Consider the following 24,092-nt stretch of genomic DNA (forward strand, 5'->3'; position numbering starts at 1 on the left):
CTCTGCTGAGTTCAACAACATTGTTTCTAAACTGAAAGCTCATGGAGCACCTTAGGGATTCATTCGATCACTAAAGGAGCGCATAGTCTTAAACTAGAAAAGTCATATAAAAGAATAAAGTTAAAGTTCATTTTTGTGATCTTTCGAAGGTACCGTAAAGTGGTGTTGAACAACTGCACTAAAGGAGTTAAAGAAATGTACACGCCCAGAAAGCAGCAGTGCCCCAACAGACCTCCTAAAGGACTTTTGCTGACCACCAAAGATGACAAACTCACTGCCACCCTGGGCAGCAACGTCACCTTCTTGGTTCATCTGGATGAGGTGAGAACAGCCAACATGGCTCCTTCACTAGTCTGAATATCCTTTTCATTTCCTTCAGGCACTGATTTATTCATTTGATTTTAACTTTTTTTTTTTACAATTGTCTGTTAAATAACTAATTATGCTTACATCCAGCACATAAAGTACAAAAATAGCATTTATTATGAATAAGCCTGATGAATAAACATATAAGTCCAATATTTGCTCTTTTTTAGCTCTGTTTTGTTCTCCACCAGCTCCTTAGGGAGTGTCTGACAATTAAAACACTTTGAATTGCCTTGTTGAAAAGTACTGTTGTCGGTAAATGCTAACCAGCTAGTTTCAAACGTTGTCTGTCTTCTGTTAGGAGCTGACGGTACACAGTTATTTTATCAGAGCTGAAAACAGATGCCTGATGCATCTGGAAAACTAGTGAAGGTCTGGGACATTGTCAGTAACAAAAGAGAGCTGGAAGTTGCTAAGATGCTCGTTTTGCTAAAAACACTTGCAATTTACGTTTTTAAAAAAAGGTTGATGAGAGCTATGTGACTGAGACAAAACAGTAAATGGATTGCGGCCACTGATAGCACCATGAATTGTGCATCACTTGCAATCGCTATTGATCTATATAGCAATATTTAATAGATGTAGGAATGATATAACTTCGCTAACGCCATAAAGGCCTGCACCTGAGTAAAATATTCCCTTTTTTGCATCTGATTGTGATTACCAATGTGGAGAAGTATATATGTTGACTTTACACCAAGAACACATTGGTAGGTAGAACAATGGCAGAGAGAAAAAAGAAAAATGAAATGTCCAGACAACAAGCTTCAGATCCTGACTGAAAAAGTGCAAAAGGCACTTATTTGTGAAGGTTTAGCGTCAGTAAAAGCAGCACAATCTTTTTTGTGAATTTGCCTTGTCGTGTTTTTTTAAGCATTGTTAATAAAAAAAATTAAAAATGTTGTCAAAATCATGTATTTGTTCAAAATCAGGATATGCCAAACTGTTCATATTATGTGGCATCCCTCATACTGGCTCCCTGGGTTCACTTTTTACATACTATATAGGCATCAAGGTCACATATCTGGGAATGCCGCATCTGTTATCATAATTACCCTGATGAGACACAATTTGTCCTATACCTGTCCCCTGGATACATAAACTCTGTTAAATAACTGGTTGGTTGGTGGAATGCAACACGGATAAAAAACAATTGAATGTTCCAAAATGTACTGCAGCTCAACAACGACAACATCAAAATAGCTTGATGATTTCTAAGAAAGTAACCGTACTTCAAACACTGAAGTGTTTAATGGAGTCAAATGGCTCTGAATTGCCCATGCAATGCAGATTTCTGAGCCAGAGACAGGATTAAAAGACCTCACTTGAGGCCCTGTTAGTGAGTCAGGGATGCTGACTGCAGTGCCAGGCCTGCCAGGTTTCCTGGTCATTAGGAAACTGCCTCATATGTTTCTCAGGAAGAATATGGTCCATGGATAATAACTGCAAGCTTTGAAAGGTTTTTCTTGCCGCTGCTCAAGGTAAGTGTGTGTTGCCCGGAACTTTGTCATATTACTGTGTGATAAGCTGAGGAATCGAGGCCTGTTTTAATTAAGAGGGGGGTTGCCTGAAAGGGGAGTGGGGGGAGGTGGGTAGCAGACGGATGTGATAAAAGAAGAGAAGAGCAGGGTAAAGAATCCTTGTGGGATCAAGCCTATTTGAGAAAATTCCAACGATGAATTCAAAGTTTAATTTATATTCATGAAGCCTGCGATGACTGTATTTCTTGGGGAGAGCAAATGTCCTTAAATATTTAGTGGGTAGAAGACTCTGGTACACAATCACATTTCACACACATTTTCACACGAACAAGGAAGAAACAAAAAAAGATTGACACATCCCAAGTTTTGGGATATGAAAAGATCAGAACCACCACATGGTACGATTCCTGGTTAGAACTGGTTTTGTATTGGTTGAGAAACCTGCTATGCAACACAACAATTATAGGTACAGAATAGTCAACTATTTGGTGATTCAATCTAAGCAGCCTGACCCAGCAGCCAATCTCACTGTCAAATTGCCTCGGTGGCAAAAAAAATGTGGTTATGAAAAAAAGGATCAATCCTCTCTTGCTTTCAATCTCCTTCCGACTCTCTGTCGATTTTCAGTCATTAACCTTATGCAAATAACTGCTCGTACAACTTATAACAAGAAACAAGTCCTGGCTGTACCTGTGGCTGTGGCTCATGGAAAATTCCCCACTAACTCTTAAGTGAACATGATTGTCAAGACAAAAACTGACACTTGAGTCTCGTTTCTGTGACTGGTTCCATTTCTTTAAATCAACAAGGACAACAGATCACCTCAGGCGGTGACAGAGTAAGCACAGACTTCCCTCTTGGTTCAGTGTTGTCATGAATCAGATTTGGCTTCACTTTCACTGGCACTGCTTAAGCAACGAAAGCTTTGCCAGCTCAGGGCTTGAGTTGAAGAGTGGACACTGCTGAAAGCATGCTTCATTTTTCTGCTTTCAAAATTCAGGAGATTTTTCAGCAGTTCTTTCAGCTTTTATAGTAGATTTCTAACTGTGCCTATAAGGTATGAAAACTTAAAAGGATTTATTTATAACTATTGACGTGTCTTATTTTATTCCGTCAGTGTTAAGCTTGATGTAGTGTCTCCAACTGTCACGTTACATAGCTTCCCTGGTGCAATAATCACTTCTTTGTTTCACACTCGAGTCACATTTGGGAGAACATGTTCTACAGTTGTGCTTGCTCATGTTTTCTTTTTGTAGAACGTATTTCTGCCCCAGTGGAAAAGCTAGATGGAATATCCTGCCGGCAACCACTGAGGACTGCCACCTAAAATATTAACTGCATGTGGTCATTTTTAAACTCGGTGTTGTCTTATTTCAAGAAAGGCTGGTCCTGACTTGTTTGGCTATCAGTTTATAGGAGATACAAAGTAAACATTTACTATCACAAGAACTGGACCTGTTTTTTAATGGGCTTTTGTATTTATTAAATCCTTCCAGTCCAAAATGACCAAAATAGTCCAGTTAATATTCTGTACAAGGCAAGAATGTAATATATATATTGTCATGTGATATTTAAAGCCGCATTAGTTGATTTTTTTATTATCTTTTGACCTCTTTGAGACAGCAGAACAAGCAGTAAACACACGCATACAAGGAATTTGACTCTGTTTTTCGTTGCTCTCATGTACAAACATGTGGAGAGCAACACAGAATTTAGAAATACCGGTAAACTGATTTGTTTCATAACTTTGTGATGAGGAATTTGAATTTGTAATTTGAAAAAATGATTCAACTGAATTCCCCACTGACATGAGCTTAAAGCTTTATCTGATTAAATAAATGCATCAAGTTTTGTGCCTGCTTAATAATTACAATTTTTTTTTCATCATTTTCTATACCTCATCTAAAAAATATATTTCTTTCTTTAGATATTATAATAATGGTTCAATTGTATATGGAATTCTTAGTTCACAACTAAAAAATCAAGTAGTATTACAATAATTTATTCCCAGAAAGATTTGAATTCCTTAAAAATTCAGTTAAAATCATGGTCAAAAAATACAAAATCAATGAATGTATTCATCATTTTTCATTTTTTATTGAACATTATATAAAAAAAATATGAATTGGTAAAGGTGTTTTATTCAGTCATTTTATTCTATTGACATTGTTAAACTGTTTATCTCAACCATGGTGCCTCTTATAATATCCATGGAAAGCTCTTGATAATATAAATAATTCACTGTCAGTGCATATATTAATCCTCACTGCTCTGTCTACTGATTAAATAACCAAACGGACTTTCCAGAATTATTCACAGCTGCCGTGTCTTTTGTTTTGCCCATCACGTCGACATGGTGGCTTCAGGTTTGACACACACCTGAACAGATGCTGGCCCTGTGTATCCAAACCCCTTTCTGCCCTTACAACAGTGCTTTCATTGCGAACCAACACCGATCTCCCAGCCTCAAGGCTCCAGCCATGACGTCTTTGGATCGGCTTAGTCCTTGGAGATGCAGCACACAAAGAGTGACATTTAGAAAGACGGGTCGGCATCAGTCTCATGCAGATAAGTGAATTCCATTGGGGCTGATATAGAGAGCAAACATAAACGAAGAACGGAGCAGACACCAAGAAGAGCTGAGTGACATTGGTGCCACTAAGCCCGAGTCTTGTTTGCATGCCAACTAATTACAGCTCTCAACAATGCCTGTACTGTCAGGCCCTGTGCTTAGCTGTTCTCTTTTCTCTACTGCCACTTATCGAAGATATCATTTTCCAGGCAAAGTGACATGAAATATCCCCAGAAGGCTCAACCAAACATCCCGTGATTTCACACTCAGTAGCACACAAATAAGGGGCTTGGCTAACGATGGATGGAAGGAGCAAAAGAGCAGGGAAGAGAAAATGAATAGGTGTATTAGTTTTGTTTCAGTGTGTGTTTTGGCGAAGCTGGCATGCAAATGCGGTGTTACAAATGGAGATCCCAGTAGCAACGCGCCACAGTGTGCCAAGGGGAGGCTGGGAGTTTGCATTCGCAGGCCTGAGGGGATGAGCGCACATTTGGTCGCCTTGGCAGCTGGAGCCCCCGACACTCACCTGTGCGTTGATCCTCGGATAGTGCCAGATGTGATTCCCAGAGGAAAGCGTGCAGGCAGCTGCACACCGTGCAAAGTCAAACATGGTTGTGGGCTGCCTATACACAGACACTGTAACACACATTTTAAATTCTCTCTCTACCTCTTTCTGACACACACACACACACGCACAAATACAAGGCACAGCTACACTCATTTTATTTACATTGAGGATATTAAGTAATGAAATCATCTTGACATTTACAGACAACATCTAGAGAAATCAAAGCTGACTGCAGTAATTATTTTACTCATGGATCAAGTTCTAAACAAACCAGCTGTCTGCAAGGACTCCTTGAACAAAGTTCCATGAGTTTTTCCAATTTAGTTCATTACCAGACTGTTTGTTTTGCATGTTCAATGCATGTTTTATGAAACAAATAGTTTTCTGCTGAATAAAGATAAGACCTTTGATAAAACCTTTGAAAACACCTGTAATACTTCCATATAAGAGACTAAGTACTTTAGGTCTGGACAAGGAGTAATTGAAAGAAGTTTAACTGCTATGTAATCATTTCTAAGTACTATGATTGAATAGTATAACTGTAAACTTTGATGAAAATGAACAGATTTGCAAAGAGCAAGTAAGTGCAAAGAATGGATTGTGGCTGCTGATAGCACGATGAACTGTGCATCATTTGCAACCGCGGTCGGCCCCGTCTAGAGGTTCAGTTCACAGGAGAGATTGTGCTGATGTCACAGCGCAATCACACCAATAAAGTTTTGCAATTTGCCCACTTTCTTGTGTGTGATTGCGATGATCCATGTGGCAAAGTATGAATGTGGCCTTGGCGCCAAGAACACAGTAGGCAGAACAATGGCAGAGAGAAAAAGAAAAAATCTAATTTTCAGACCGTGTGCTACAGGGCCTGACCAACGAGCTGGACAAATAATTTAAACGTGACACGGATAAACTGTATTGAGAATTCAATATCTCAGTCTGTCAGTTCTGTTGGTGTTTTCAAACCATCAGCCCGAGACAATGCCATGAGTTCTGGTAAGTCTGGGCGTGACACCCATTATACATGTGCTACAGTCACCCCCAACTCAGTTGACAGACTCTCTATTAGCACTGATCTTTGTAGATTGTAATGTTATTTGAATGGGCCTCATTTGCACAGAAAGGAGCCAAATCTCTGCCTACAACCTAATACAAATATTTGCAAATAGCAGAGGAGTACAATTTCTTTTTTTTGCTCTCAGTTGTGCACGTTAAGTGGCCATAAAAGCCACACAATCCTTTTGCGATTTGGCCGCTGAGCAATTCCTCACTGCCAGTTTTTAATGGCAAATCTTCACCTTCCTCGGTTTGTGTACCTGAAATCAATTGGTGCAAGTTACATTCTCCAAGTAAATCTATTCTATCAACTGTATCAGGTTAGCTGCTCTCCCATTAGCTCCCTGTAGTGCTCTTAACAAGCTCCATTAGTTTTCGAGTTTGTGGATGCTTCAATATAAGTAAATGGTGAGAGCTCTCAGGCAGCAGGTTTGCAGCAGAAAAAAGTTGAGAACAAAACATTCACACAACATAACATTTTAGACAGTTGTGCATTAAAACATCCAGCAGTCACGTAGCAACAATATTCACTTTTCAGATGGAGCTGTGTTTGGTGTCACCTGATGAATGCAACGCTGCTTACAAACCTGTTGTTGAGTTCATTAGGTCCAGACCAAGGGACACAAATGATACCGTGGTGCTTTTTAGTTCTGGTCTGGTTCCTGTTTACTTTTTACAAACAAACCAAGAGGAGTAAAGATTGACACAGACTGACAGGTAACTCCTTTATTGGAGAGTTTAGGTGATTGTCGACCTGCATCATCAGGACCCACAAGGGGAAATTAAATTCTCTGACTGACAAAAGGTTATGCATAACTTGTGTTTCTCCTGATGAGTATATTTATGACGAAATAACTAATTATAAGCATTATTAGTGTAATGAAACATGTTATGACTAACCAGTAGCGACAGGATTTTACAAAAGCCCCATTGCTACTATATGACGGGTGTAGACATCGCCTTGTTCAGTCGTGATTCGGGGCTTATTGCTGAGGATCTCTGTCATTCTTTTTAATGAACATAAAATAACTCACAGTGTTGGATACAAGCACAGCAGAATTGACAGCTTTTGTTTAAAGCAGTTTCAGCAGTTTAGCTTTTGAAATCATGCTAAAATCTTATATCTGCTGTCATAAAGTCCTGTGATTGGTTCGTTTGCTTTCACACCACAAATAAACCACAAAAGAGTCTGCTTAGAAGCGAACCGTGACCAACGTTTTCCAGCAGCCTCGGTTCAGTTGTTTGGTATGGATTCGATTGACAGCTTTAACACCAGCCAAACAAACCGTACTAACAGGGCAAACGGACCTGAGTTCGAATGAACTGAACCAAACTGGTTATATGAAAGTCTACTCTTATTTAGTTCTGTTTTTGGTCACCACCAACTCAGTGAAGCTGCTTAATGGTCTCTATGTTCACCAGTTTGTCTAACTGTGACACCTCCCATTTAACCATTGCTAAGCCCCTCATGTCCCTGGCCTCTTGACATTTTGCCAAAATTTCCCCCCCAGCAAAGCAAGTCGTCCTCTCTGTGGTGGCAAAGGTGGTTCCATGTGCAAAAGTAATGTCAGTACATAGTGTTCATCTGTAGCTGAATGAGGCCCTGCTGTGTTTCAGGGTGACTCTCTGCGCACCAACATCCAGCTGGATTTCGGCGATGGCACAGCCGTGTCCTACTCCAACCTGAGCTGGACCGAGGAGGGGATCAAGCACATCTACAAGTCTGCTGGAATATTCCGCGTCACAGCTCTGGCAGAGAACACGCTGGGTTACGATTCCACAACACTCTTCCTGCATGTCACATGTAAGTGCTGCTGTTTGAAGTTCACATTTTGTTAGTCAGTAGATTTTCATGTTTGTTTGATTGCCTCTCAGGCTACATACAGGCTGAGGCTGCGCTTCCTTACTGGGGAAGGTTGTTGGGACTGTATGGCATCTAGAAGGACTGTTGCAGACATTAGGCCCATTCAGGGCTGGAAAAGATGCTGCCAATGTAGTTTTGGGTTTAAAAAAACATTTAACCGATATTTGTATTCATTGTTAGAGGTTCGATATAAAGGATTCAGAGTATTAACAGCATGACAAACAATTATTCACAGTGTAAAGATATAGTGGAGCTGATCACAGCAAGACCCGTCGCTAGACAAACTTCTCCAGTAAAATATGCGCAACGTTTCAGTGCCAGGCACAGAGTCGCACCTCTCGTCGATGTCACACTGGGCCCCAGGCAGCCAATCAAATCAAGACAGCGGCTGCCGTTACTGCATTACAAGTGACGCACATTGCCAAGGCGTGGCCGTGACTCGCTAGACTCTTCGGTGTGACCAGCCTCTAATGTTTACTTGAGCTCTCTCTGTTGTCTCCTACTGGTAATGGCCGCCCCTCCGCACTGCACTCGTATGGCACTCATATGACAGCTGACACCAGCTCTGTCGGCACTGTTGCGAGCCGTTAGCACCGTTAGCTGCTAGCTGTCGGCTCCGCTGTCTCCATGTTAAGAGTCTTGTGCAATAACTATGCTCTGAATTCCGTAATGAGCCCCTTTCATGCTGTAACTGTTCAAACGACACTAAAAGAGTGCTGCAGGGATGACAAATCTTTGTTGGCCAACCAAGAAAGTTAGCCGAACTCCACCGCGGTCACATGACTTCACGTCACCACCACTAAGCTAAAGGAGGACTAGTGTTTTAGTGAGGTTTTAGTCGTCTCTTTTAGACACTTTTTTAAGACACGTAAAAGCTTCTAAATTCACCAAAAAGGTATTGACTGACCTATTTTATATCGTAGAACTAAGCGTATAAATCTCTGCAGACCTTATGTTAGACATCTAACCAAAAACACATTTAGAAAAAACATTGACTTCTGGATGAGTGAACTCAAGGTGCAAATATGTCATTTTGGGGTTTTAGAACTCATCCTTGCAACACTAGGGCATTGCATTAAAACACAGAGCATTAATGCAACTTTGTCCATGAAATGATAACATCATAACCATGATCATTCCATGAGGGTAGGATTTTTTTTGCTGCTAAAATGTGTTCTGCTGAATGACAGCCACACTGTTGATCCATGCTAAACTCATCTGAAGTGACCTTATACACAGGATTGTGTGATAAACACAAACAACTTTTGGGAGAAAGGTCATAACCAACGTGCTTGTGCAAGGTTGCACTGTGGGCAGAGAATGAGATTTGGGCTGCAAGGCCAAGTTATCGGAGGATAGAACACTCAGAACAATGGCTTATTTTAAAGCGGAGCAGATTTTACACAGCCACAGGCACAACGAAGTACAGTATTGTCATGCTTTCCTGCTCCATTGAGACAACAATTAAAAAAAGTATAATTTTAAGTGTCCAAGGGAATAATACAGGCTCCTGATTGTATTTGTTGAATCTTCTGAGTATCTCGTTCATCGATTCGTTCAGTCCATTTTAATTTAACCACTTGCCTTCCTGATGTGTCAGCCAGAGTGTTCTGTATTTTTACATTTCTGATGGCAATAATTTTAGCTGGGAAAATGCCAAAAAAACAATACAATGATTTCTCGGCTTAGCGTATTTAATACCAAATGACTTATTTTCTCATCCACTCACACACACACACACACTCTCTGAGCATCTCAAAGTGGGGATAAAGATTAGTTGTGGTTGAATAGGATGAGAGCTAACAGAAGCCTTGGCGAGACAAACACCCCAAACCACAGCACTACACAAACCTTTCGTTGGAGTATTTCCAAGAAAGTAGTGTATCACATCCGTCCACGGCAGAGGAACTTCATCCACGAGATTAGTGTAACGCAACCTAGAACCCTGTCAGGTCCTATTAGGTTCTTAGTGGGGAGGTTTGCAGATTCATCCAGAAGGTGTCATGTCGAAAATACATGATGGCCTCAACATATTTTCAATGTTAGAATGGCACTTTTTTTAGTTGCCATCACAGACGGACCTGTTAACATAAGGACACTTTTTTACTGTCACCACTTTATACTGTCAGTCAACGTCAGTAAAACATTTGATCGTCTGTCATTTTAAATTACACAAGACAACTTTTTATTGATCACTTGTGGCATGATACAATCGCTGCCTTCCCAACCCCATTGCTTTCGGTTTTGGCCCCATCTGCCCACCCCAATGAACATGGAAGATGTTCATTATACTCAAGCACAATGACATTTTTGTTTGGGGTTCTCACGAGGGAACTCAAAGCACAAGGTTAGGGAAAGATCATGGCCATGGCTAAAAGTCAGTGAAGATTAAGTGTGCTTAGCCTTTAACTGTAGGCCTCTGAATCACACATCCCAGACTTGTTCATATATACATAGATACAACATACAATATATATTTTGTGGCGTAGTGATGGTAGAGAGCAAAAAGGTTGATGATCCCATTACTTTAACAGAACAAAATGTGCATGTGTGTCTGGTTTTATCGATGTCTGTTTGGAGAAACAATACTTGAAAAATGATGAGGGATGAGATCGACTAGGCTGAACAGGAAACCTGAGTGCACTAAACTGTCATGTAAAAGTGAGTGTTTGGAGCATTTTTTCTCCCAGCGAGCTTCACAGGTACTCAGATATGTGATCTGGCCAATTGTCTTTTTTCTTATTTAAATGAAAAGCATACTCTCAATTGTGCCTCATTAGAAGTCACCATGTATAATATCAGCTCCTCTGTGGGTTTCTTTCTCAGGTCCAGTGGAGCATGTCCGGCTTCTCGCTCCCTTCGTGGTCATAAAGAACAAGGAGGTGAACATCACAGCAGTGGTCTTACCCACCCACTCGCGTACTGTTACTTACTTCTGGTGGCTGGACAACAATACTGAGGTAATCTCTCCAGGACATGGCTCATTAATACACATTTCAGTCTCACGTTTATATTGCATGCTACTCCATGCTGGCTGTTATCTGTGTAATTGAAATTCATATCTTTTATAAGTCAACCATCATCATTAAGTCATTTGTAAAACATCACCTTGATAACAGTACAAGTTTGGGCTGCTTTTGTCAACATTGAGTGGGGTTTTGGAAATATTGTGCAAACAATGTAATTGTATTGTCAACAACACAGATACAATTGAGTAAACATCGTTGTATCCACTCACATATTATTGACTCATTAATCTGAGAAATATTTGATTCACTGATTGTATTCAATGGTTGTTTGGGTAACGGAGGACCTACTTACCTTGAAGTCATCATCATGGACATTTCAATTAGTTTTTTGGTTGTATGACTCTTTGTGGGTTGAAAATGTATTAAACATTTTATCTTTGGTCATTTGATGCAGATATGAAGCTGTGTATGCTCATGATGTTATTTATAGTGCACATGTAGTGGTTCTACAGTTGTTCACGGGTCTCTGGCAAGGTTACGAGGGTAAACTGGAAACTGTCAATCTGATCTGGTAACCGCTCTCACCATCCTGCAATGGGAATTTGAATGGGAATTTCTGTAAAGGAGCGTGTTTGGGTTGTCAGCTTCTAAGAAACTAAATTCTGGACATTAATAGAATTACTAATGTCAGTAACAATTATTAATAATAACGGGGCACCACCCTGCGAACAGGGACCAACAACCAAACGATAAAACTAAGTCTCATCATTAGTGTTCACTCACAATGTCAGTAGTCTGAGTACTATTACACATTCAGAGTGCAAGTGAAGGTTTAAGTTCGAGCACAGACCACATATACAGTTGTTATCACAATACGCAGGCACAAACTAATCACAGACAGCTGCTCTTTAAAATATAACAGAGTTTATTAAGTTCTAATACTAATGATCTAGTCAACTAATATCTAAACTAACAACAACTATACATTCATGAGCACGCTATCTAAAATCAACAGACTATTGCAAAGAGGGGGGGGGGGTGTGTGTATGTGTGTGTGTGAGAAAAGGGGGGAGGGAGCAGCTCAGTGACGTGTGACGTCGCTGGGACGTGGTGACGTCTCTCATGCGCGAGACTCAAACTGGCGGAGAGCCAACGGGAGACCCAGTGTCTACATGTGTCGGTAGCTGTTAAGCACATAGCTAGATTAGCTCAAAGCTATATGTGTGTGTGAGTTAGTAAAAGGGAAAGGAACAAAACAAAATGAAATAAAACAAGCGATTACGATCCTCTGCGCCGCGCAGGAGTACGGAAGATTGCTCTCTCAGCGAGGGGAGAGAACAGCGACTCTTTGTCGCAGTCGGCGGTCTTAACCTCCTGAACTGATGAGAAACAGCTTCGACCTCACTAGGCGGCTCGCTCAACACAGATCACAGTAGCATGGAATACACGCTACTCCTACACAACCCCAACGATCTCAGTGATCGTTAGTGTCGGCGATTATGAAGCATACCTCGTTATAAAAATGAACAGTACTTTAAGCACACAAAACAAGATCAAATAAACACAAATGAACTCTCTCTAACTCTGCCCAGACTCTATTTTGCCTTACGGTACGATGCAATCGTGGTGAGTGAGGGGAGTCTTCTGGGCTTCCGTGGGCTCGGGCAGCACGGCTGCGGGCCGTGGGAGGTATGCTCTCGGTGAGAGAGGATCGCTGTCGTCTGGATAAGGGAGTTTCGCGTCCTTATGGCCGGAGTAGACGAGGCGTTTGGTGGAGAGTGAAGAGTGGGAATTCTCGGTCTCTCGTTTTGAAGAACTCTGCTTCTTCACTTCTGCAGGATTAAACGGGTTCGCTTCGTGGATGCGAACAAAGATAAAATAGACAGTTTGGTGAATTCGGCCAGCGAATATAACTGTGAAACCTAGCATTTTGGTTAAAAGGAGGAACAACGTTGCTGCGTGCCTCCTGTTACCCCGGAGGGATTGGTGGGAAAAAGCGTTGAGGTGTGAGCTGCAGGCAGTTTTGTAGAACAGTGGCTGAACCACAGGGGTCGTGGTGCTGTCTTGGCTCTCAGCCAATGAGATTGCAGCGGTGCATTCAGGTGACTTCAGGAACGCATTTTTTGGGGGGGGAGGAAATTCACACCCTAGTGTGAAATTCCTTCAGAGGAGGTTTGGTGCTCATCGAACCACGATCAGGATGAAACCTTTGCTTGCAAAAGGGAAGGCCTGATTCTTTGTTTCACAGCACATGTTGAAGCCATATAGTCAGACCCCAACACTGTTATTCATCTATTCAAATTCTATGCCTTTTACACAATCTTGACTTGGTCAGTGTGCTTTATTCTTGGGACTTATATACGTCGATACTCTTTCAACCACATTCTCCCCACTACCTTTTCATCAAGACTAAGGTAGCTTTCCAGCAAGCAGGTGCCGTTGTGGCTGCCTGTCCACCTTGTATGAGCTCATCATTCTGTGAAATAAAGCAAAATGAAACAATCAATATAGCGAAATTCAAATTGCACCCGATTATGACGTGGGATTGTGGTCTCAGGCCTGCAAAAGAGAGCTGGGCTCTGCTTAACTTCCCTGAGTAAAAGATGATAGAGATATATTATGAACCTTTTGCTCTTGCAGCCCATGATAACGTTGGATGGGAGTATCTCACACACCTTCCCCAGCGACGGAATGCACACCATCACTGTCCAAGTGGCTGCAGCCAACACCATACTGCAGGATACCAAGACCATAGCAGTCAAAGGTCAGTATTTCCTTTCTATTTGTGTCCTGGAGCTTACTACTGTGAACATGTTTTTTTTTGTTTTTAATATGTTCAAAACATGCAGTCTTATGGAAAGCAGTTCAATATTTCAGAATACATCAATATAGTCCGATATTGTACCGTCATAGACTCTTCCATGTGTAAAATGCTTTTCAAATAAAACTGCCTCTTGAATAAAATACATCACATTACTGTTAGAACCTCGAAAGAATATGTCTTCATTTGATATGAAGGAATCCGCCAGCAAGTATCTGTAAAATGCAGTGATTTATTACCTGCGGATGGGTTAGCATAAAACTGACTTTCTAATTATCTCGAAGTGCATCTGGTACATTTAGCCAAAGGGAAGTGCAGGGGATATGAGAAACCCTCCTCCTTTCATCAAGTGTTAACTACCTGGAACTCAACTTGAGCAAAATGACAGTTGGCACAGCTCCCTGAGAATAATGCCTCTGGAGCCGAGTGAATTAATGGCTGATTCTCCCCCGACTCTCCTCGACAGATTTCTTCAAATCTCTACTTTTATCTTTCTCCCCTAATCTGGACGAGTTCAACCCCGACATACCTGAGTGGAGACAGGATGTGGGGACAGTAATTAAGAAGGCTTTGCTCCAAGTGAGTGATTTTCATTTTCTCTGTCCGCCCCTCTCTTTCGTACATCCTTCTGTCTGTCTTCAACTCCTTTCCTTTCTGTCTTTTTTTATCCTCTATTGTCGTACTCACTTCACTATTTCTCATTATTTCATATGCTCCTATTACCTTTGCTGCCCAATACTCAGTGGTGCGGCAAGAGAACGCCCTCGGGTCACCCTGTGATTCATCACCAGACAGGTGTGGAGACGCCTCTGCTTTCCTTCTCACCCAAGATGGCTTCTTGAGCGCTAATTCTTTCATTTTTAAAAGTCACAAATCAAATGATCTCAGCAGCATGAGGGCCTGGTCGGGACCTGTGACTGACGACACCTGTCACCGTGTCTAATGTGTGTGTCTGCGTGTGTGTTAGTGTACTTGAATGTAGGAGGGGTGCAAGTGCTCTCAGTGTCTATGGGAAGCTCACCCTTCATTGATAAGTGCTACTCATCCCCCCATTCACAGCTCATGAACAGCGGACTGCATTTGGTTGTGCTGCGCTCTTGGCCTTCTTACCAACGTATTAAGCATTAGAGCTGCAGGTGGGCGCTTTTGGAGAAATATTTAAATGGGTGAAGGATATCTCATGAATAACCTGGACAACCCAGACTCAGGTCCACGCTTCTGAGCTGAGTGATTTGCCTTTCCCTGGACTGTGATGCCTTTGTAAAGCAATTTGACAGAAAAAAAACATATTTTTTGTTTTTCCTTCTGAGACCAGAAGTAACAAGTTTCTGATAAATGATCTAGCTCAGAAACATGCTCGTTAGATTTTGCTTATATTTTACAGTTTGTCTCAGGGCATAGTTCACATTATTGTAGTGACAGTAACATGTTTCAAGTCAATGAAGTTTGCTCCTTGAATTTTGTAATCTCTTCTATATTTCATATGTTATATGTTATGCTCCCCGGCACATGTAGCGTTAAAACGAGGATGGATGACTGCCCGTCTTTGGGTCTGAATGCTCCACGTTCACGTTGTGGCAGCATAGTTGTGCATTCGTGCAGCACCACCAAAAATGAGCAATTCAGGAAATTACCATGAGGCTCATAATGCATGGAAATCATAAGTGCATTAACCCTCTTGTAGAGTTAAAACCTACTTTGAATCCTATATTATTCCGTGTTCTATCTTGCTCACATGGTGCATCATATTAAAATGGTTAATTAAAGGATAGGATTACGTTTGTTCAAGTCTGTCGAAGAAAAAAATACTCATTTGTGTTCATATGCATTTAAAGAGTTATTTTCCTTCTTTTCATGACCAGTTGGGAGAGCAGCAACCAGTAGCTCTTTCAAGTACATATGGCATGAGAGTATTGTACAAAAGGAAAGGTTCCCCATGTTTCAAGTCTGTCTTAAAACAATAGTCAGGTGCTCATATGAACACAAAACATATTTATTTGGAGAAGAAAGAAGGCCATTGTCCGATACACTAAACTCAAGTTGCCAAAGGACAAAGGAGTTAAGCACCCATACTTGACAACCAATTAATCGGTGTCATGATAGTTTTATGGCTAAGAAAGTGGTTGAGACTTTTATCCCTGGAAACCAGATCCTAACCCTCTTTGGTGAAGAAGCACAAACTAGACATACCATGTGTATAACTGTTCCAATATCAATATTTAAGTTCCAAATCTGGTTCACTCTTACCAGACATCTTACATTGAAATAAGGACAATAAGTGTTGCGATGGATGCCTCGGGATAGTAAATTAAACCAGGCATGTATGCTTCAACATTTCAACAGTGGATGGAAAAAAAGGAATTTGTATTGTTATTGAAACGGGAGCTCTAACAAGGTCCAGGGTGCCTTAGGCCAATACCCATTGATAGGCTCCAGTCCCCCCCCGCAACTCAGAGATAATGGATAGATGGAATATTTGTGACCAAAGCAAAAAGATGGATGTATTAGGTTTACAAGTAAAGACAAAGGCATTGTAGATTTTCTGTATACTGCATCTGACACAGACTCAGAGACACAGAAGATGAATACAGCACAAAACAAACTGAGGACTCAAGTAACAGACTCAAACATTAGAGAGGCTGAAATTACACAAAAACTCAAACCTAGGGCAGATGGTCGAAGGCAAAGGAATTCAGCATAGATATATACATACTGCTCATACAATGAACAACCCGCTAACACCCTATGTAAGCTACCAATGAAAAAGACAGAGGCCAGTCCACAACTGATGTCTTTTCAACATAGTAAACATCTCCCCGACAGTAAAATAGGAGATGCGAGTGGGAACAACTTACAATTAAAGTCAAGGTACATTTAACTGAGGTGCGTGTTGTTGCCCTGTTGCTGAATCTCTCCAGTCCTGACTTTGCACTCTTTGTTTGACAAGACTCATTTTGGTGCAGCTGCTTCTACTGGTCCTGAATGCACATTTGGTAATGGAGGTTATTTCATTGTATATCTTCAGCCACCTCCCTCTCATATTCCCTTAACGTTTCTCATCTCAAACTCATGCAGTTCACACTGTTTGTAGCCCCCATAGCTGGCCTTGAAGGTTAATGCAAGCTACCAAGCCATCATCTCCTTATTGCTTCCCCAAAGGCACCAAAACACTTCCTCATCCGACTGATGCATGTAAATCATGCAGAGTTATGCAATAGTTTCTTCTTTTCACTCTGTTAAACAATTGTATTGTTGATAATTAACTTACTCTGGAATTGCATTTCGGGATTTAAGTTAATCCCCTCACAGTTACTGAAAAACAATCTTGATTTTAAGTAACATTAGGATTTAATATATACTTAGGCTAGGGTTAGCACTATATTGGCTTAAGTGATTGGAGATTGGAGGTAGCGTTATACTGTATGGCAGCTTACAATTTGGGAAACGTCTTTGCCTGCTTACCTTGCACAACGTGGATTCTTGCAACATCAAATGCATGTGCCTAGTACAGCCTCAGAGAGCTGCTCACAGAGCTGCCAGCATGGATGAAGACATTTTGGCTGTTGAGCATGAACACTTGATTATCGCGATGTTGCCTAAATATTACATAGAATTGCATCTAGTACGTCAAACAGGGTTTATCCGTATTAGATTTACACTAGAATTGACACTATGTAACCTCCGTGGGTGTCTTCCTTGCCATCCTGATCTGAAATCTGTATCCAGCAGTAGATTTGCAGAGCTTCAAAAGAGAGCACTCCAAAACAGCTTTTTATTCCAATGACTGATTGCAATGGGGACAAACATGGTCAAAGTGTATTGATTTTCTGCAGGAGCTATTGCCTCTTCTGTCATCCTATTCACTTTATGTCCCCCTCAGCCGCACCTTCTCTCATTGTAAGTCATGCCCACGGCTATCATTTGTCCACTACTTTGGTACTCAAATAGTGATTTCTGTGCTTGATAATTGATGTGCTTTGGCTATACCCACTCCATTGTTCACACAGGCCACTGAGAAAACAGAACCATCACCGGCTCTAAAATGAAGAGTGATCACCACCCAGGCTCTGCCCTCCCTGGCTTGTTAAGAGCTGAGGACTCAAGAATTGCTTTTCTGGAAACAAAAACAGAAACATTTGTTTGGCTTCAACTTGGCATCCTTAGAAATTGAGATCAATCCAGAAAACGTCCATCAAACAGTTCTCTTTTATTTGTTTCAAATAACCTAGTTACAAGCCTGAAGGCCGTCCTGTGAGTACCATGTGTCTCAAAAATGTCTAATTATCTGACAGTATATTTTAAAGCTAATCCAAACAGTTGTGAATGTACAACTGTACAATATGAACTGTGAAGCGTTAAAGAACATTTCCTGAGGAATTATATTTGATACAGTAGGGCTCTAACATTTGTGAACTAGACATAAAGGTCATTTTGCATTTGACACGGTGTCTCTTTGTATATCTCACTCTGTTGCTATCTGTGTGTTTCACTCTCTCTTTCTGTCTCTCTGTCTCTATCCTTACGTCTCTGTTTCTCCGTCTCACAGAGCAGTCCTTGTCTCGAGGGAAAATAGTAGTTCGGAGTTACTCCACAGCCACCCTTCCAGTGTTAGTGGTAGTTAGTTAAAACACTGCAGAATGCTCTCCAAGACACTGAAATGGAATTAGAAGTTTGATTTACAGTATAGTACATCATGTTTATCTTTATATGTTATATCACTTGGCTTTTACTGTATTTACCAAAACTGCATTTATTAGGGTTGAGTATCACTAGAGGCAATTTTACGATATTGCGATATGCTGAGTATTGTGATATCAAACATTGCAATATATTGCAATGTATTACCTATTTTCAACTGCAAGTAATGTAGTTTGTCAACATTTGTTTTATCCAAAAGGATGAAGTTTTCACTTGGTTCATCTCTCTTTGGTCCATTTATAATAGGCCTATAGCCAATGAACTAAAATATGTATTATCATCATCAACTAATTCCCTCTACTCAGCTATTATGGGTATTTGCATAAAACACACAATTCAAATGGTTAGGAAATAACAGATGGTAATTCAGATCATAGTTCATCTCTAATATCTATATTGCTGTGAAAACATCTCCTTAAAACAACTGGATTTATTCAAGTTTCTCACCAAAACCACATTTTACAAGATTACATTTGAACACAGCATAACGTTATAATTGACTTTTGTCCAATACTCATTTTCCTGAATGGAGCTTGGACACATCACAATGTAACGCAATGACACCTCCATATCATAGCCGTATGGTTCTTCTCCATTATAACAGCTGTTGCTGTCAGTGTTACTAACGTTACGATCTCTCCTGTCGATTTCAACATGGACTTAATGTTCACATGTATTGTTATCAGACTAGACAGCATCAAGGGTGATCTTCAGGTCGCATATTTTTACTGAATCTAGGCCGATGATGATAAGTAGTAACTTTTTTTCACATTACGAAGGTTAAACTGTGTAATTGTTCAGCCATTCACATGACTCCCTGGAATTTTATAACCAAAAGGTTCTCTCAAACACAAAATAAATCAACGCACACGCGTGTTAACGTGATTATCGCCAGATGAGATTTCACCTCACACACAAACAACGTGTCTCAATGCAGGAAAAAGGACACCAAAGATATCGTAGCTTTCATCAATTGTTGTGGTTATGAAACCGTGACTTATATCGCCGCAGTTGATCGTTTAATCCTGACGTTCCTAATTGCAATTTTAATAAGCGTTTTTAAAAAAACAAAGGGGCTATAGTTTAATTTCATAAAAGAGAGATACTTGGCGTTCGTATATTGATACAATATTGCTACACAAAATATCGTGATACGATGCTGAATCCATTTTTTTCCCCCACTCCCTAGTATGTATTAAGGCGATCCTGCATATTGGCACGCAAACCATCCAACCCTACAAGCCAATTAAACAACATAGCAATCATGTAACTTTGATTTCCGCTTTAAAACATAAAAAATTAAGAATGCAAAAAAAGCGATGTTTTGAATTCTAATTTGGATTTTTTTTTATGTGGGTACACGAAATGGAGCAAAAACCCTCAAAAACTTTATTAAGGAGGTTGAAAATATACTAAGATGATCCACAACGTCTGTACCCCCTTGCTGCTTTTCTAGTTTAAGTGCTGAGTATACAACCACTTAGGCAATCATATCTTGACTGAGAGTTTGAGGACATATTAAGTACTCCCTCAAGATTAAAAATGAACTTTTCATGGAAAATTACTCTTAGTCCATAATCTGAACAGGTATACATGTTTACATACAAATGCAAGTAGTAGATCCTACTACTTGCATTTTTATGTAAAACATGAAACATTATCTCATAATAAAATGTGCAAAACTAAAAAAGTCGAACCATGGCTCACAACAATGCATATATTCATCATTGGCTGTTTGGTAACATTCATCATACAGTGTTTCTGCGGTTTGCCAGTTTCGTAATGAAAGGCCCGTGGGGCTAAATTGGCTTGCGGTTTCGGGCGTCAGTTTTACAGCAGCCCTCACCTCGACCTTGCCGCTACCCGGGTAAATGTAGTTCCCTGAAGAAATCAATTTCCCATTGTGTACTTCATTCAGAACGCTGGTCTCTCCTGCTGCAGTGCCAGGCAGGCTGTGCTTACACGTACCCAGGATGCATTGCGTGCTACATCTGAGTATTAAAAAAATGAACTCACAAAATGGTAAAACAGCAACCATCAGCAACTGTGGTGCGATCAAAATCAATTCTTCCTTCAGAGTAAGCTGTGCACGCCTGCTCTACACACCGTTTCCCCTGCTGCAGCGGCTGGTTGGCAGCTTTCACACCTTCTTCGGAGGCAGACTATTAAATTATAAAATACAAAGACAAACATCGTCCCAAAATCACCGCGTCTTTTACAGAGTATCTTCAGAATCCTGAAGAAGGTCTCTATACCGCACCTCTGTCTAAGTGAGGAGGAAAACCTTCATGCATCGTTAGGCAGACACGGCTCACCTTCTCTGGGTTGTCACCGGCGACAGCATCCAACAAAAAACTGCCCACGCTGACATTCATTACAACAGAATGAATCTGTTTCTGTTGGCATCAGAGGGCAATTTGAACTCCATCAGTTGATGTTAAAAATCCTCCTCCATAGCATCCTTTCCTCTCAGATTTCGGGATGTCATTTTTGCTGTTGGAAATGTAAGGAATATTTGAGCGGCATTGCGCCTCACTTCAACCAAAGGACTCTACTAGCAGTCTGTAGGATAGGCATCTTAATGCAACATATGTCCAACGCGCCCTTTTGATTATTGCAGTGTAGTGAGTTGACGTTCCTCTAGAAGGGACGCTATCATTTGTGACTCCCCACTCCCTGTTGTGCTTCCTTTTACATGCAGTACAAATGCAGTACATGTATCTCATGCTCAAAACAATCCACTCCAGGTGAGTTGGCTGACTTAACTGATGTAATCATATGACTTCATTGGCACAGAGCAAAGTCACGCATTTTTAATTGATGAAGCTATTTGTAATAATTACCGTCAAAGGTCATTTTTTCTGCCTTGTCACAGGTGTCTGACTTCCCAGAGGAGCAGCTCTTGGTTGCCGTGTTCCCAGGAGTTCCAACAGCTGCTGAGCTCTTCCTGTTGCCTCACAAGAACCAGTCAGAGGGCAAGAAAAAGAGTGAGGAGGGGCTTGAGCAGGTATGGGTGACAAGGATTCAATTTTACATTCCGAATTGTTGAAATGCTATCAAATAGATCGCTCTTTGCCTGTCAAACACCATGTTGTATGTCTTTAACAGGTGTCCAATATAATTGTAAGCGCGCTGAACCAAAATCTGGTGGAGTTCGAGCTCAAGCCTGGTATCAGGGTGATTGTGTACAACACACAGTTAACACTGGGTAAGAAACATTTGCTCTCGCTGCTTTCAATATTGCCATTAAGTTATTAATCATAATAATTTAACTTGCACAGGCACTTTCAATAAGGCCCTGTCGTAATCAAACTGTAATAACCATGTTATGACAACAAGAGTTTTTCTTTGGTCCACCACTTAAAATTCCTGTCAGTCTGCCTCCTTTCCAGGCACAAAGACTCAGGGGAGTATGGGAGGGGGTTTGATTTCAAGTGGAGCTCCTTGAGACGATCTTTTATGACTGTCATCAAAAGCTGAACATCTGTTCTATTTCTTGAATCACTATCCAACCACAACTTGGGTGTTACACCGAGTATAATTATGTTGATTATTTAGTCCTTGAGAAGGAACACTGTACAATTTAAGGGCAGAAACGATATTCAGAGTCAGTCTATGTCAGTTAATACTGGGGAGGTTGGTCGACATTTGAAAAACTTCAAACAGTTTTAAGTATCAAATCAATGCTGGATTCATGGAGGCACATTGATTGTAAAAAAATGTGGCTGGTCTGGACAGCTCTACTTTCTTTATTGTTATTGGTAGTCCTCAACAACTCTTGTGTTCCACTGCTGGACAGATATGCTTACACTGTATCAGTGCTTGGCCAGTTTCATGAGGCACACAGTCTCTAGAGGCACACAGCCATGAGTTGTCTGTAGCTCAAAGTGCTAGGTATTAACAGCCTGGCATGTGCTGCTCTGTGACATTCTGTGGTGTGCTGCACTCTAATGACATTGGAGGTGTACCCAGCTGCATCCCTCTTTATATTTCACCCCCCAAGAAAAGGTCTAAAAAGCCTTCAAGCTGCTTGAGAAAGGTCAGCAGCATACGCACCACTGTCTCTGAGCCGAAGGGCTCGGGACTAGCACGGAAACATTGGAGAATGCTATGTGATTTCCCTCCAAAGACAGAAATGAATGCACTCTTCAAAATAATGATAATAATTTAAGGTGGATGTCTTAGAGCAGCGGTTCCCAAACTTTTTAGGCCGCGCACCCCCTTCTACATCCCGACCGGGTTCGCGCACCCCCCCCCCCTTAATACAAAAAAAAAAAGAAGCAACAGAGCCTTTTAAGCCTTTATAGCCGCATAAGAATCGGACCAATGAGAGAACAGTTTGCTCGCGCGTGGCATTTGTTTACAAGATTTAGTCCGCTGTTAAATGTTGCAGTGTGAACACAAACCGAACAAAGGAGCAACTGCAACATTGTATCATATTAATCCCTGAATCAGAACAAAGCAAACGAACTGAAGGTGTGAAAACGCCCCGAAACACTGCAACAAAGTTTCAATAACTTTCAGTTACACAAGGCGTCACTTTTAAAGAGCAATACGGATGGCGAGCACACACGCACAGGCTCAGAGGCAGATTATCACATTTAATTTACAATTAATGACCGACTAATGCAGCCAGGATGTCTTCGGACAAAGCATCGATGCGGCGCGACACAGTGTTGTTGGACACCGGGATCATGTCCAACTTTTTTGCTTCTTTCTCCCCAATCATACATTCCACCATCTCTCTGGCAGCTGGCAAGCTCACGTCTTCGGCGATTGTGTGCGGTAGCCCCTTTCTCGCTATTCTGTAACCAGATATGAAGCCCGTAGTGCGTCATTTATAGACCAACACATGAATGAGACTCCAGTTGTTTTTGGCTGTTTTGTAACTCCTCCAATTTCGATATAAACAATGTAAGGGGCTTTTGACTTGCACTGGCATGCTTGGTGTTCAGGTGGCGACGTAAATAAGAGCTTCAGACTGTTAGCCAGAACCTCACTGCACACCACGCACTGTGGCTTTGGGCAATCTGCGTTGCCAATCCAAGTGAAGCCCAGACACAGATACTTTTCATCATATTTCCTCTTTTTTTCCCAGTCTGATGCTCACCCTCGTTTCCTCTTTTTTCACCTTGACTCGATGGGCCGATGTGCTCCCGATTTGTCTGTGCTATCCCTTCCTCCTTTTCGGTCTCCTCCGTCTCATCTTCCTCTGACTCTGGCTCGATTTCTTCTCCCGGTCTCTCCCCAACGCACCTCTCCGTTCCCCTCGCCTCCGATTCCTCTCTCTCTCTCTCTGTCCCTCTCCTCTTTTACGACTGATAGCTTCAGATGTCCCACCTGACAGTTTTTAAATTAAAATTACATTTTTTTTTTATATTTAATATTATTACACCATCAGACCGCCATTACACTTTTCCTCTCGCGCACCCCCTAGAGGCAGCTCGCGCACCCCCAGGGGTGCGCGCACCCCACTTTGGGAATCCCTGTCTTAGAGCACTTAATCACATAGTCAGTGCTCGTTTGGTTGGCTTCTTGTTTGAGGTGAATATGAGTGCATTTAACCATTTCATAGCCACCTGAATTATAAGAATTACCTGCAGCTGTCATCTTCTTTGTCCAGCAATAGAAACAGCAATTTCATACTAACACAACTTATGACAATTGAGGAGATTCTAAAGATAAGTGCATTATCTCATA

At 41.2% G+C, this 24,092-nt stretch overlaps 1 protein-coding gene across 1 annotated transcript in view; it reads left to right on the plus strand.

Moving 5' to 3' along the window:
- Positions 1–24,092, plus strand: part of sorcs3a (sortilin related VPS10 domain containing receptor 3a) — a gene marked incomplete at both ends in the record, with an annotated part of 206,774 nt that overhangs the window by 176,820 nt on the left and 5,862 nt on the right. Inside the window, 7 exons of the mRNA XM_079279217.1 lie at positions 150–321; positions 7,658–7,844; positions 10,731–10,864; positions 13,514–13,637; positions 14,161–14,273; positions 21,268–21,399; positions 21,501–21,600. Of these exons, the coding sequence (XP_079135343.1) occupies positions 150–321; positions 7,658–7,844; positions 10,731–10,864; positions 13,514–13,637; positions 14,161–14,273; positions 21,268–21,399; positions 21,501–21,600 (962 nt within the window). The remainder of the gene's footprint in view (positions 1–149; positions 322–7,657; positions 7,845–10,730; positions 10,865–13,513; positions 13,638–14,160; positions 14,274–21,267; positions 21,400–21,500; positions 21,601–24,092) is intronic.

Source organism: Melanostigma gelatinosum, assembly GCF_949748355.1.
Source record: "Melanostigma gelatinosum genome assembly, chromosome: 11".
Lineage (NCBI taxonomy): Eukaryota > Metazoa > Chordata > Actinopteri > Perciformes > Zoarcidae > Melanostigma > Melanostigma gelatinosum.